The 12,862-nt window shown below is 48.0% G+C and overlaps 2 protein-coding genes across 2 annotated transcripts; both read right to left on the bottom strand.

Annotated features, from left to right (window-relative positions):
* Positions 1-432: 432 nt before the first annotated feature.
* On the bottom strand, positions 433-6,675 carry Myg1 (MYG1 exonuclease). The gene is made up of 7 exons (XM_034516942.2): positions 6,410-6,675; positions 6,161-6,273; positions 3,666-3,825; positions 1,276-1,428; positions 1,042-1,164; positions 756-937; positions 433-660 (listed from the first exon to the last, which is right to left on the bottom strand). The coding sequence occupies exons 1-7, from the start codon at positions 6,623-6,625 to the stop codon at positions 462-464; spliced, it is 1,146 nt and encodes a 381-aa protein (XP_034372833.1). The 5' UTR covers positions 6,626-6,675; the 3' UTR covers positions 433-461.
* A 217-nt stretch (positions 6,676-6,892) lies between these two features.
* On the bottom strand, positions 6,893-11,690 carry Pfdn5 (prefoldin subunit 5). The gene is made up of 6 exons (XM_034516944.2): positions 11,530-11,690; positions 11,248-11,350; positions 10,937-10,968; positions 9,499-9,573; positions 9,279-9,384; positions 6,893-7,108 (listed from the first exon to the last, which is right to left on the bottom strand). Exons 1-6 carry the CDS (start codon positions 11,671-11,673, stop codon positions 7,032-7,034), a joined length of 537 nt encoding a protein of 178 aa, XP_034372835.2. The 5' UTR covers positions 11,674-11,690; the 3' UTR covers positions 6,893-7,031.
* Between the last annotated feature and the right edge of the window lie 1,172 nt (positions 11,691-12,862).

Raw genomic sequence — 12,862 nt, 5'->3', positions numbered from 1 at the left:
ACTGGTTAGATTCTGCTGTCACTTTTCAGCTACTTGGGAACTTGATTAAGCTATTTAGTCCTAGGATGGTTTCTCTTTATTTCTTATTTTAGGGATTTATTATTTTACGTGTTTGTGTTGCCTGCATGTACAAATGTGTACCACATGTGTGACTAATGCCCACAGAGGTCAGAAGGGGGTGTTGGATCTCCTGGAACTGGAGTTACAGTTATGAGCTGCTACAATGGGTGCTGGAGATGGTATCCAGATCCTTTCCCATAACAACCATGTTAACTGCTGAGCTGTTTCTCCAGCCCACTGAGATGGTTGTCAACTGGTTTGAAAAGCAAAGCTGAGAAGCAGTGAGGAGATCCCCTAGCACAGGGTTCTGCACACAGGACATTGCACTTACAAGTCTGAGAAGATCCCCTGATTGGTGGATCACGGACTGGGTCAGTTAGACATGAACAGGTTTTATTGGACTATTGGACTACAGCATTTGCAAGAGGCACAGGTGCTGGGCGCTGGGCAAGGGTGGCACGGGCCATGTTCAGGGCACCCTCTCGAGTGTGGTGTCCACCAATGAAGCCACTGGCATGGACGAAGATACAACCAGGGATCCCACTGACTTGGTCCAGGGCCTCATCCCGAAGTCCCCGCCATGGCTCTGGCAGGGGCAGCCTACATGAGGACAGATGGTGTCATGCATGGGTGGCAGCCTCCAGCAATGCTGAAATAGACCTCAAGGCAGGCAGGGTCGTTCTGTGGGGACTCACCGGCTCTGGAATGAGTGAGGCTCCTTGGGTACACACTGGACTCGCCACTGTCCAGCCTGGTCAGTGTAGATAACAAAGATGATGGCAGCTGCGGGGGACAGCTTAGATTCTAGGTGGTACAGATGCTCCTTCCAAGGGCATCCACCTTTTGCAAGTTCCACAATCTCCCCACTTGAGTCCACCTGAAAGGAAGCAGAGTGCCTAGAAGGCTTGGGTAGAGTAAGAGGCCCAGCGGACCACATGGGTCAGGACTATCCCTGGCCCCGAGGCCACTTCCCAGGTCTACCTTGAATCTCTGGGCCAGGGCTTCCTCTACCAAGGCCCGGGCTGGCAGCCAGCTGTGCTGGTAGAAATTTAGTCTTTGCAGAAACTCCTCTTGCACCAAGTCCATTGCGCGCCTGAACCCTGCCTGGGAAGGGTTAGAATGACAAAACATGTTGGACACTGGCCCAAACTTTACTTCACAGGGCTTGGAAGATCAGCCATTCTTTGTCTTATGAAGTCCGTGCCTCAGGCTCACCTCAGTGTCTTGGTTGGGCTGGTTCCAGGTGGGATTAAGCCGAGCAACCCGGGCACTCAGTGTAGTGGTCAGTGCATACCGAGGCTCCCCCTCTGCCCACTGAGAGATCCCATTGTCCACCGCATCCACCTCTTCCACAAAGTTCTCGTACATCTAAAGCAGCAGCAGGGGAGAGGCTCTTGAGGCTTCGCAGCATGTAAACACATCTACCTCACAACAGCCCTCCATGTTTGACCAGATGGAAGAGAAAGAACTAGGGAAGGCAGCAGCTTAGTGTTGGGCCTGGAATTTAGTCACCTGCCTGCTAGCCCTGTCCCACCAGCATCCTAGGCCACGGGCAGCATGTGTGTGGAAGGGCTGCTGACTTTTTTTTTTCCACTAAATAAATTCCTAACCAGTGTAGTGGCATACACCTTTAATCCCAGAAGCAGGCAGATCTGTGGGTTCAAAACCAGCATGATATATGTAGTGAGTTCCAGGACAGCCAGAGATAGTAAGACTGTCTATTAAAAAAAAAAAATTAGTAAATTTATTATTTTTTTTGTATGGGTGTCTTGCTTCCATGTATGCCTGTGTACAATGTAGATGTGTGGTGCCACTGGAGGCCAGAAGAGGGCACCAGATCCCCTGGAGTCACAGATGTTGGCAAAGCACCATGTGGATGCAGAGAAAACAAATTCTGTCCACCTGTTTTCTTAACCTCCAGCCCGGCTACTGACTTTTGAACAAGGATTTCAGTTCCTAGATAGGCTTGGGGGAATGGATCCCAGTGCTGAGAGAAGGAAGCGTGGGTGGGCTGGGTAGATTGCATAGCAAATGAATGAGGCAGTAGATGGTCTGACCAGTTAAGTGGGAAAGTGTTTGACAGACATCGAGAGCTGAGATGTGGGGCTTTGAGATGGAGTTCATATTACACCATATGTTAGCAGCAGCAGCCAACATCTGATCCTGGAGAAATAGTAGAATGCCTCAGATTCTAAAGCAGAACCACTACGCTGATGAGATACTGCTCATAAAATGGGCCTCCATCAGTAACATGGTGTGCAGAAAGCACTAACCTCAGGGAACACTGTGAACCCTGCACAGCACCTCTTGGTCTATCCCAAGGCCTTGAGCTCACTTAAAACTGGCTTACTCAGCTACTTAGAAAACCCATTAGAGTAGAAATGGAAACTGACCCAGGTCTTGGCATTCTCAAAACCCTTAGTGCTCTCGCGTCTTTCCCTGCAGTACAAATGGGAGCAGCGCTGGAGAACAAAGCCCAACATCTGCGCTCAACAGCCCAAGCGTCTCAAGCTGCTGTCTCAGGCCCAGGGAACCAGGCAGATCCGAGGTTTGACTAGCGAGCCTCACAGGAATAGGGTAAGTGCTGTCCTTGGTACTGCTTGGCTTGAACCTGGAGGTGTCTGTTCTTTTCCATCCGAGCCTGCCAAACTCCTGTGTGACCAGTGAATTATGGAGATGCTGAGAGATGCTTTCAACAGCCAGAGTGTCGGAATCTCTGAGCTCAGTGCTTCTTCTGATATAAGCTGTTTACTTAGAAATATCAAATAATTCTGTTTGGTCTGGTTTTTGAGTCAGAGTCCAGGTTGGCCTGGAATTCAAGATCCTCCCATCTAAGCCTCTCAGGTGTTGGATACAGCGTGCTCCACCACACCTGGAGTACAGGTTTTCTTGACATATGTCAAGAAAAAGACTGGAGCCGGGCAGTGGTGGCACACGCCTTTAATCCCAGCACTTGGGAGGCAGAGGCAGGTGGATTTCTGAGTTCAAGGCCAGCCTGGTCTACAGAGTGAGTTCCAGGACAGCCAGGGCTATAGAGAAACCCTGACTCGAAAAACCAAAAAGAAAGAAAGAAAGAAAGAAAAAGACTGAAAAAGACTGGAAAACACTTTGAAAGCCCCTCCCCAGAATGATGTGGTTCTATAAACTTATAATTCTAACAACATGGGCAGAACCTATCTCAAAACAACAAAGTACTAAGTCCCCTTTCCTAGACGTTAACACCCAGTCCTCACTGCCCACTCCAGGATGCAGGCTGGAAGGACAAGGGACATACATCCCCGATGTGGAAGGTGACTGGAAGAGCGCCCCATAGGCTTATAGATTTGAATGCTTAGTTAACAGGGAGTTGCAGTGCTACTTGCCATGCTCCCCATTATGATGACAGCAGGTGTTTTAAACCTCTGAAACCTCGGCCCCAGTTAAATCCTTTCTTTTCTAAGAGCTGCTATGGTCACAGTGTCTCTTCACAGCAATAGGACACTGACTAAGACTGTCCCCTATTGGCCAGTGACTGACCAGAGGCCTAGTCCAGGGCTACAGCAGTGCCATTCCTAGCCAGCCTGGTGGGAATGCACAGATGGGACATCTCTGTCCTCAGGCCCTACCTTGTCATAGATGGTGTCCACCACGCTGTCCTCTTCACTAGTGCCCAGCAGCTGGGCCAGGAGCTTACGCCCGAAGTGCAGATAGACAAGGCCCGCACTGCTCAACTTGGTCTGCCATGGCTTCCCAGGGCACAGGGAACTCATGGTTTCTGTGAACGTCCTGAGGAGCACAGGGAGGGGCTGAAGTAAAGGAATGGTCCATGAGTCTAGTCTGTATGTGCAAGTTTACTCGCAGAGACCTGGGTGTCAGCGGGATGGGGAGACGAGAAACCACTTGAGAAGATGTTAGCATTTCCTCTGGTGCCAACATAGGCCTTGGCTGAGAGCTTCTACTCCCACATTCCCATGACAATGGTTCAACTCATTATTGTATGTTGAGTTTTGTGTTCTGAACATTATAGAGAAAAATCAAACATCCTGTCCTTTCAAGTTCATCTGTGGAAGGGGGACAAGTGACAGAGTAACTGTAGCTAACTGTCACTATCTGCGGTTCCCAAGGGCCTGGCCTCCAGATTTCAAATTCTTTATGTAAAATGGGACAGTGTTTGCCTATAAACTACACACATCCTCCTGTGTGTGTGTGTGTGTGTGTGTGTGTGTGTGTGTGTGTGTGTGTAGTTTGTTTTTGGAGACAGGGTTTCTCTGTATAGTCCTGGTTGGCCTAGAAATCATTCTGTAGACCAGGCTGGCCTCAAACTCAAAACATTTATCTGCTTTGGCTCTTAAGGACTAGGATTAGAGGTGCAGATCATACCTGGCTACATTTTATTTTTCCTTGATGGGAATGGGTTTTATGTGATCCAGGCTATGCTCAAACTTGCTAAAAGATGATGACCTTTAACTCATGACCCTCTTGCCTCTACTTGGGAAGTGCTGGGGTTACAGGTGTACACCAGGCACCTTGCTCCTCCTCCTGTATCTTTAGATGATCTCAGGTGATTTCTAAATTACTTACAATGGCTAATAGGATGCAGATGTCAGGCAAGTAGCTGCTATACTTTAGAGAACAAGAAAAGGCTATTCACAATCCATACAGGTGATATTTACTTATGTATTTACTTTAAAAAGAAAATAAGAAGCCAGGCATGGGATTAAAGCACACACCTTTAATTCTAGCACTCGGGAGGCAGAGGCAGCCAGACCTCTGTGAGTTTGAGGCCAGCCTGGACTACAGAGGGAGTTCCAAGACAGCCAGTGCTATAGAGAAACCATGTCTCAAAACAAAACAAACAAACAAACAACAGAAGGGAACAAATTTTCCTAAATTGGAAGGTGAAGTTGTGAGATTTTGGACATAGGAAAGTGAAGAAGCACATACAGGAAACACCTTTTAGGAACAGTGGGGACATAAACTGAATCGTGAGTGTGTGTCAGAGGTGAGGGATGAGGGTGCAATGGTACTGTCATCACACAACATGTAATAGCCCACTTTCATGTCTGCTGCTGTGATAAAACACCTGACAAAAATCTACTTCGGGCTGGGCGGTGGTGGTGCACGCCTTCAGTCCCAGCACTTGGGAGGCAGAGGCAGGCGGATTTCTGAGTTCGAGGCCAGCCTGATCTACAGAGTGAGTTCCAGGACAGCCAAGGCTATACAGAGAAACCCTGTCTTGAAAAAACAAACCAAACCAAACAAACCAACCAACCAAACAAACAAAAAAACCTACTTCAGGGGCCAAAAGGTTTATTGTAGCATCATATCAGGCTGCAGTCCATCACAGAAGGGAAGGTGGGAGAATCTTAGAACAGCGAGTCACATCTCACCCAGACAAGAGCAGACAGACAACAAGCGCATGCATGCTGCTAGTGCTTGGCCATCTTCCTCCAGGCACACAGCCCAGGGATTAGTGCCTCTCAAGGTGGGCCGGGTCTTACAAGGCAATCAAAGACACCCCACAAACACGGTCAACTCCATCTGGACAGTTCCTCAAGGAACCGATTCCCAGGTGACTCTAGAATCTAAATTGTGTCAAGTTGATAATGATAATTAAAATTAACCTTCACGGGGCTGGAGATGGCTAAAAGAGCTGGCTGCTCCTGCGGAGGAGGCAGGTTCAATTCCCTGCATCCACGCGGTGTCTCACGACTTCTTTAACTCCAATTCCAGGGGATCCCGACAGCTTTTTTCCGACCTCTGCACTTGGTGCACAGACATGAATGCAGACAAGACATCCCTACACTTAAAGTAAAATAAAAACAAAGCAAAAGGCCACCTCTGTAGATTGTCCTTGAACTAGAAGGATCCAGCAGCCTGTGGCAAGGACAAGTGAAGGAAAACAGCCAGTGTGAAAAACAAGTTAGGCAGAAGGGACCTGATGGAGGTTCCAGACCAAGGAGCAGGACGGAAGCAAGCTTTAATTCTCAGAACGATAAATTGCTTGGCTTCAAGATGAGGCAGTGGTCTTTGCTGTCATGGACGTGGGCAGTGGGTGGCGGGACTGGAGCACTAAAGTTAAATTAAGAAAGTAGAACAGGCAGCGAGTTTGTGAACTCACCTCTGGTGATGATCATAACGGTGTCTCTGAGGGTTGTACTCGCCGCCCACATCCACCACGATGTCACAGGAAGCCAGTTTCTCAGGATCCCGAGTCCGCACAATCTCTGCGTTCTGCAGACACAGAAGGGGCTGTCAGGTAGGAGTCAGAGGATTAAGGCTGGGCTTCCAGGGCGTGTGTCTCAGGGAGGGTGGTGCTCAGGCTTCTGTGAGCATCAGAGGGGACCGAGTTAGGTTCGCTGGCCCATACCCTGTACTCGGGCAGGAGGCAGAGCAGCGCGCAAGCCAGAGCCTCGTCGCAGTGGAAGGTGCCGTTGTGCGTCCCGATTCTGGGCGGTGCCATGAAGTTGTTGCGAGGTCTTTTAGGGGGCGGATCGGGTTCCGAGCCAAGCATGCGGTGCTGGGCTTGGAGAACTGACCGGAGCGGCAACAGTGTTAAGATACCACGCAGGAAGCCTCTACTCATATGGTTCCCTCCACAGGAAGGTCGACCCGGAACAGGAAGTGTCTGGTACACCTTCACTTCCGCTTGCTATCAATCCCCACGGCAACGGGGGGGGGGGGGCAACGCGCGCTATTTAGTGCAAGCCTTCTTACAGCTCCTCAAAACGCTGGTTGGAACCTCTAAAAGGCAGCATGGCTAGTCCAGTTTGGGGGCTCTTGGCAAAAGTACAACCCCTGGGCAATCCCAGTACACCACCTATCCCTTGTTTAATGCAAAAAAGGACCACCATTTGCGCAGCTGGCACATTTATTAACATTAAATACAAGACCCTCTCTTCCCAGGCCACTTTCCCAGGAGGCCATTGCCGGAAAAAGTCCCAGGCCCCTTGAAAAAGGATAACCCTTTGCTTCATTTCTGCAACACATTCTCATGCCTTGGCAGTAGCCTGTGTTGCCCCCAGAGCTGTGAGCTGCTGAATCTTCTGGCTCATCATTTCCATGACAGCTACAAGAAAAGAAGGAGCGGTCACTTCCTAGTGAGGATATGCTGGAGAACCCAAAGTTAAGGAACATTGACAGTTAAATTGTCAGGAGCACAAATACACAGTTTTAGAGTCTACACCATTGTCAGTATACTAACCACTGGAATGTAAAAATAAATACATTAGCTATAACCAGAAAAGATTGTCATGAAAGGGCTGACAATATACAATACCAGAGGCCATATGCAATCCCCAACACCACTTACAAAATAAATCAGGAGGCTGAGCCAGGTGGATTGCCTTGACTTCAAGAACTGTCCTAGCTATAGGATCTCGTCTATCCTGTTCTATACTCTAGTTTACAGCATAGAATGAGGTTCTGCCTCAAAATAACAATAAGCTCCCCCATCTACTTTAAAATCAAGACCATTTTTTTTTAAAGAAAACAAAACACTCCCAGAACAGCTTCCCACCCCTTTTCCAGACTGATTTACTCAGCCCCAACTGGACCTACACCTCCCCCGCTTTTTTTTTTTTTTTTTTTTTAGACAGGGTTTCTCTATATAATAATATGTCAGACACCACTAGGCAGTGGTGGCGCACGCCTTTAGTCCCAGCACTTGGGGGGCAGAGGCAGGCAATTTCTGAGTTGATTTATGTGGGTGCTGGAGATCTGAATTCATGTTACAATCCATATTCCTTCTACATGTTTGTATGAGTGTGGATGTATGTGTCCACCACTAGGCATATGTGTGGAGGAGACCAAAGGAGAACATGGGGTATCTTATTGTGCTTTGTCATTCTCTGCCTATCCCTTGAGACAGGGTCTTTATGGAACCTCCCCAATTCAACTAGGCGAGCCAGCCAGTGAACTCCTAGGAGGGTCTGTCAATGTGTCTGTGTTCCACCAGCACTGGGGTTACAAGGATGTGGGTCACATCCAACTTTTATGTGGGTGCTGGAGATTTGAACTCAAGACCTTATGGTCAGGCAGCAAGCCTACTGAGCCATCTCCCCACCCAGCCCTTGGTTGTTTTTAAAATTTTAATATTGAGTTTGTGAGTGAGTGTGTGTGTACATACATACCATGCTCATGCAGGAGCTACAGAGGGCATATCTCCTGGTACTGCAGTTATAGGTGGTTGCAAGCTGCCTGTATCCTCTTCTTTTTTTTTTTTTTTTAAAGAATTATTTATTTTGGGTATATGAGTCTTCAGACACACCAGAAGAGGGCATCAGATCCCATTACAGATGGTTTGAGCCACCATGTGGTTGCTGGGAATTGAACTCAAGACCTCTGGAAGAGCAGTCAGTGCTCTTAACTGCTGAGCCATCTCTCCAGCCCCTGCCTGTGTCTTCTGTAAGCACAGTAAATGCTAGTAACTGCTGAACCTTTTTCTCTAGCCCCTGTTGTTACTTGAGACACAAACTCACAGCAATCCTCCTGATTTTTTTTTTTTTTTTTTTTTTGGTTTTGTTTGAGACAGGGTTTCTCTGTATAGTCCTGGCTGTCCTGGAACTCACTCTGTAGACCAGGCTGGTCTCGAACTCAGAAATCCGCCTGCCTCTGCCTCCCGAGTGCTGGGATTAAAGGCGTGCGCCACCACTGCCTGGCTGCAATCCTCCTGCTTTAACCCCCTCAGTCTTGGGATTACAGACATGTACCATCATGCCTCATGCAATAAACATTCTTTACCATGGAGGTAGAAACTGTCAGGCGGTCCTGGGGGCTGTAAAGTGGCCTAACAGCTAAAAGCCACACAAGCCTGATGACAGAGTTTAATCTCTAGGACCCAGAGTGGAAGGATTAAAAACAATTTCTGAAAAATTTCTTGCCGGGCGGTGGTGGCGCACTCCTTTAATCCCAGCACTTGGGAGGCAGAGGCAGGTGGATTTCTGAGTTTGAGGCCAGCCTGGTCTACAAAGTGAGTTCCAGGACAGCCAGGACTACACAGAGAAACCCTGTCTCGAAAAACCAAAAAAAGAAAAATTTCTTACAATCTTCCCATGTACACCACACCAGTTCTATGGCTCTCGTCTGCTTATTTTTTTTTTCTGTCTGTCTGTCTGTCTGTCTCTCTGTCTCTCTCTCTCTCTCTCTCTCACACACACACACACACACAGAATAAATACAACTTTAGAGACAGACAGATAATAGCAATTTTCCAAAGAGGTGCTCTGGGCAGAGCTTACCCTGTTTCATGGCATGCTTCTCCTGCAGAGCTGGCTGGATTTTCTCCATCTGTTTGGTAAGAAAGTCTATCTTCCTTTTGAAGAAGTCCTTGGCATCCTCAGCTGTCTGCAAGAGCAGAGGTGAAGGAAAGACTAAAGAGAGACCCTGTCCTACAGGACACCTCTTCCCTTAAGGCCCTGTACCTCCTCAGAGGACATCCATATCCTTCTCCCCGCTCACCTTCTCCACGTAGTAGCCAGTTCCCACATCGATAAGCACATGTTCCACATCATGTAGCTTCCCGGGGACATACATCTGAGAAGCCAGGGTTAAGGGAAAACTGACCCAGCTATAAGACATGGTTTTGTCAGCCACAGGACTAACGCAAAACTATCCTCTTCTAAAAAGGTGCAGCAGGGAGAAACAGTAACCGGAAGCTTTAACTTACTGGTCACTGTAAATGGAGGGAGACAGAGTTGGTTCCTCGGGAAGACAATAGAAACTGGAACACTTTCTTGTCACGATCCCATCTCTCAGCCTTAAAGGAGTTCCTGTATTTTTCCACATTAGTCTTTCCAGAAGAAACAGATCAGATACTTAGGATTCTTTCCTAAGGTTCTAGAATAGTGTGGGTGAAAAGCCAGCCTCACTTCCCCTTAGCCGTAAGTCCAGATGGATTATTACACATTTTTATTTAAACATATATATAAAGAGTTGTGGTGGCTTAAATACACTTGGCCCATGGAGCGGCACTATTAGAAAGTATGTCTTTGTTGAAGTGTGGCACTGCGGGGGTGGGCTTTGAGACCCTCCTCCTAGCTACCTAGAAGTCGGTCTCTTCTGCCTGCCACTGGATCAAGATGTAGAGCTCTCAGTTTCTTCTCCAGCACTGTGTCTCCCTGGATGCTCCCAGGCTCCCTGCCATGATGATAGTGGACTAAATCACTGAATCTGTCAGCCAGCCCCAATAAAATGTTGGCCATTCTAAGAGTTGCCTTGATCATGGTGTCTCTTCACAGCAATGAAACCCTAAGACAAAAACTGTATGTGTGTAAATGCATCATGTGCTTGCCTGGTTCCTGCAGAAGGTGGAAAAGGTTGCTGCATTCCCATGAACTGGAGTCACATACACCGTGTAGATTCTAAGAACCAAAGCAGGTTCTCAGCAAAACCAAGTGCTCTTGGGTTTTTTTGGGGGTTTTTTTCGAGACAGGGTTTCTCTGTGTAGCCCTGGCTGTCCTGGAACTCACTCTGTAGACCAGGCTGGTCTCGAACTCAGAAATCTGCCTGCCTCTGCCTCCCAAGTGCTGGGATTAAAGGCGTGTGCCACCACTGCCCCGCAAAAATCTACATTTCTTATTGAAACAATTTTAGGGATGAGCGGCAATTAAGCTGAAATTGAGAAAGGAGACAAGTTCCCAATTTCAATATCCTAACTTTTTTTTCTACAGCTTTAGCTGAATGCCAGCTTTATGTCTATATTAACATCTCTAAACAACAAAGAGAAACACCACATTTCAATTCTTCACTGAACTCTGATACAAAGTATTACATGGACACTGGTCCAAGGTTAGAAAAGAGGGCCAAGTAATGTGCAACTGTTCTTAAAAATCAAAACTCTCCCCACTTTTGGGAAGGACTGTGGAAGGTAAGGTAGCATTTCCCGTGGAAAGGATACAGAACTCGTCAGTGGGACCAGTAATTCTTTTCCTGTGAAAGTAATGAAGACAAACAGCTGGGGAAGGCTAGCCGCTCCCACGTGAAGACGTTAAGGGAAGCTCCCAACAGGGCTCAGTGTCCACAGACAGTGAAAAGAACACAGCAACTGAGGAACGTCTTGTACATTTTAGTTTTCCGTAGGCAACATGCGGGGGCTCGTGTGGGCTATACACACTACGTAACGGACAGTTTTCTCTAATGAAAACTGGACTAGGAGAAAGCGACAGAGAAGCCGGCCTCCCCAGGTGCCCTCACCCGCCTAGCCCATACCCTCGTTGCTCTTATTCAGCACGTTCAGACAGTCCTTGGCTTCCACATACTTAGTCTGTACCACCTTGAGCTGAGCAATGGACGTGGACAAAAACTCCACTTCCTACAGAAGCCGGGGGGGAAAAAAAGGTCAGCTGGAGAACCGAGAAAGCGGGGCTCGGGTAGAGGGGGCGGGACTGGGGACCGGATAGGGGTTTCCCTGGGAAAGGAAGCCTCCTCCACCCGGAGGGCACGCGGTCGGAGAACGTGAAGCGGGAGGAAGGTGCTGGGACAGGTCCTCACCTGGTCCAGCTGGTTCTTGAGCATTTCCAGTTGTGGCAGATTCAGCTCCGTGATGTTAATCGACTGCGCCATGTTGGGGAGGACTGCCGAAGAGGAAGCCGCGTAGGCGAGTGACGCTCTAGCCATCCTCAGCGTTATCTCCATGGTGCTGGCAGGGGATACGCTCTGCACCCTTTGTCTCTATGATCCGGCGTTTTAGACCGGCCATACTGATCTCAAACTTGGTTAGAGAACACAAACAACGTTTTTCTCTTTTCGCAGAGAACACTAAAGCTAGCACAATTAAGTAGCAAGCACGGTTTGGACCCTCAGGTAACTCGAAACTCTTGACTCACGACAACCACAAGATTGTAAAAGCGGTACACGCTACTGCGCGTTGTTGGGACAAGCCCGGGACAGGCCAGCAGGGAGCCTGTGTTCTGACACTACCACTAAACTGCTTTAAAGGATAATGTTGAAGTGCCAAAGAGGAGCGACTGTCAACCAACTACATTTATTTTTTGTGTCTCAAGAAATTTATTTCTAGCCGGGCGGTGGTGGCGCACGCCTTTAATCCCAGCACTTGGGAGGCAGAGGCAGGCGGATTTCTGAGTTCGAGGTGAGCCTGGTCTACAGAGTGAGTTCCAGGAAAGTTAAGGGAAGCTCCCAACAGGGCTCAGTGTCCACAGACAGTGAAAAGAACACAGCAACTGAGGAACGTCTTGTACATTTTAGTTTTCCTAAAACTACACAGAGAAACCCTGTCTCGAAAAACAAACAAACAAACAAAAAAAGGAAATTTATTTCTATGCAGGCAAGCCAAACTTAGGTCCTCTGAAAGAGCAGCCCAATGTTCTTTTTTGTTTGTTTTGTTGAGACAGGGTTTCTCTGTGTAGCCCTGGTTGTCCTGGAACTCTCTCTGTAGATCAGGCTGGCCTCGAACTCAGAAATCCACCTACCTCTGCCTCCCAAGTGCGGGGATTAAAGGCGTGGGCCACCACTGCCTGGACCAGCCCAATGTTCTTAACTGAGCACCTGTCCAGCCCCATTATAATTGTTACTGTGTATTGGATTTGAGGGGTATATGTGCTTCCCAGCAACTTTAACAGTTTAGTTAGAAAGGAAAAAGCCATGCGAGTAGCAAAACCCTACAGACTCGGCTGCTGGCATTGCTGAAGTGTAGCAGCCTTAGTGGGAAGAGCAATGGCTTCTAAAATCATTCAGAAGAGAGACAACAGCAGTGGAGGAATTAAAACCACCCACATCGCCCTATCACTGCCTTTGTGAACACTTTGATTTTTTTCTTTTTTTAAAAAGACAGGGTCTTTTTGTAGTATTGGTAGCCTGAAACTCA

Source organism: Arvicanthis niloticus, chromosome 13 (assembly GCF_011762505.2).
Source record: "Arvicanthis niloticus isolate mArvNil1 chromosome 13, mArvNil1.pat.X, whole genome shotgun sequence".
Classification (NCBI taxonomy): domain Eukaryota; kingdom Metazoa; phylum Chordata; class Mammalia; order Rodentia; family Muridae; genus Arvicanthis; species Arvicanthis niloticus.
This window is presented reverse-complemented; position numbering and strand designations above follow the sequence as displayed.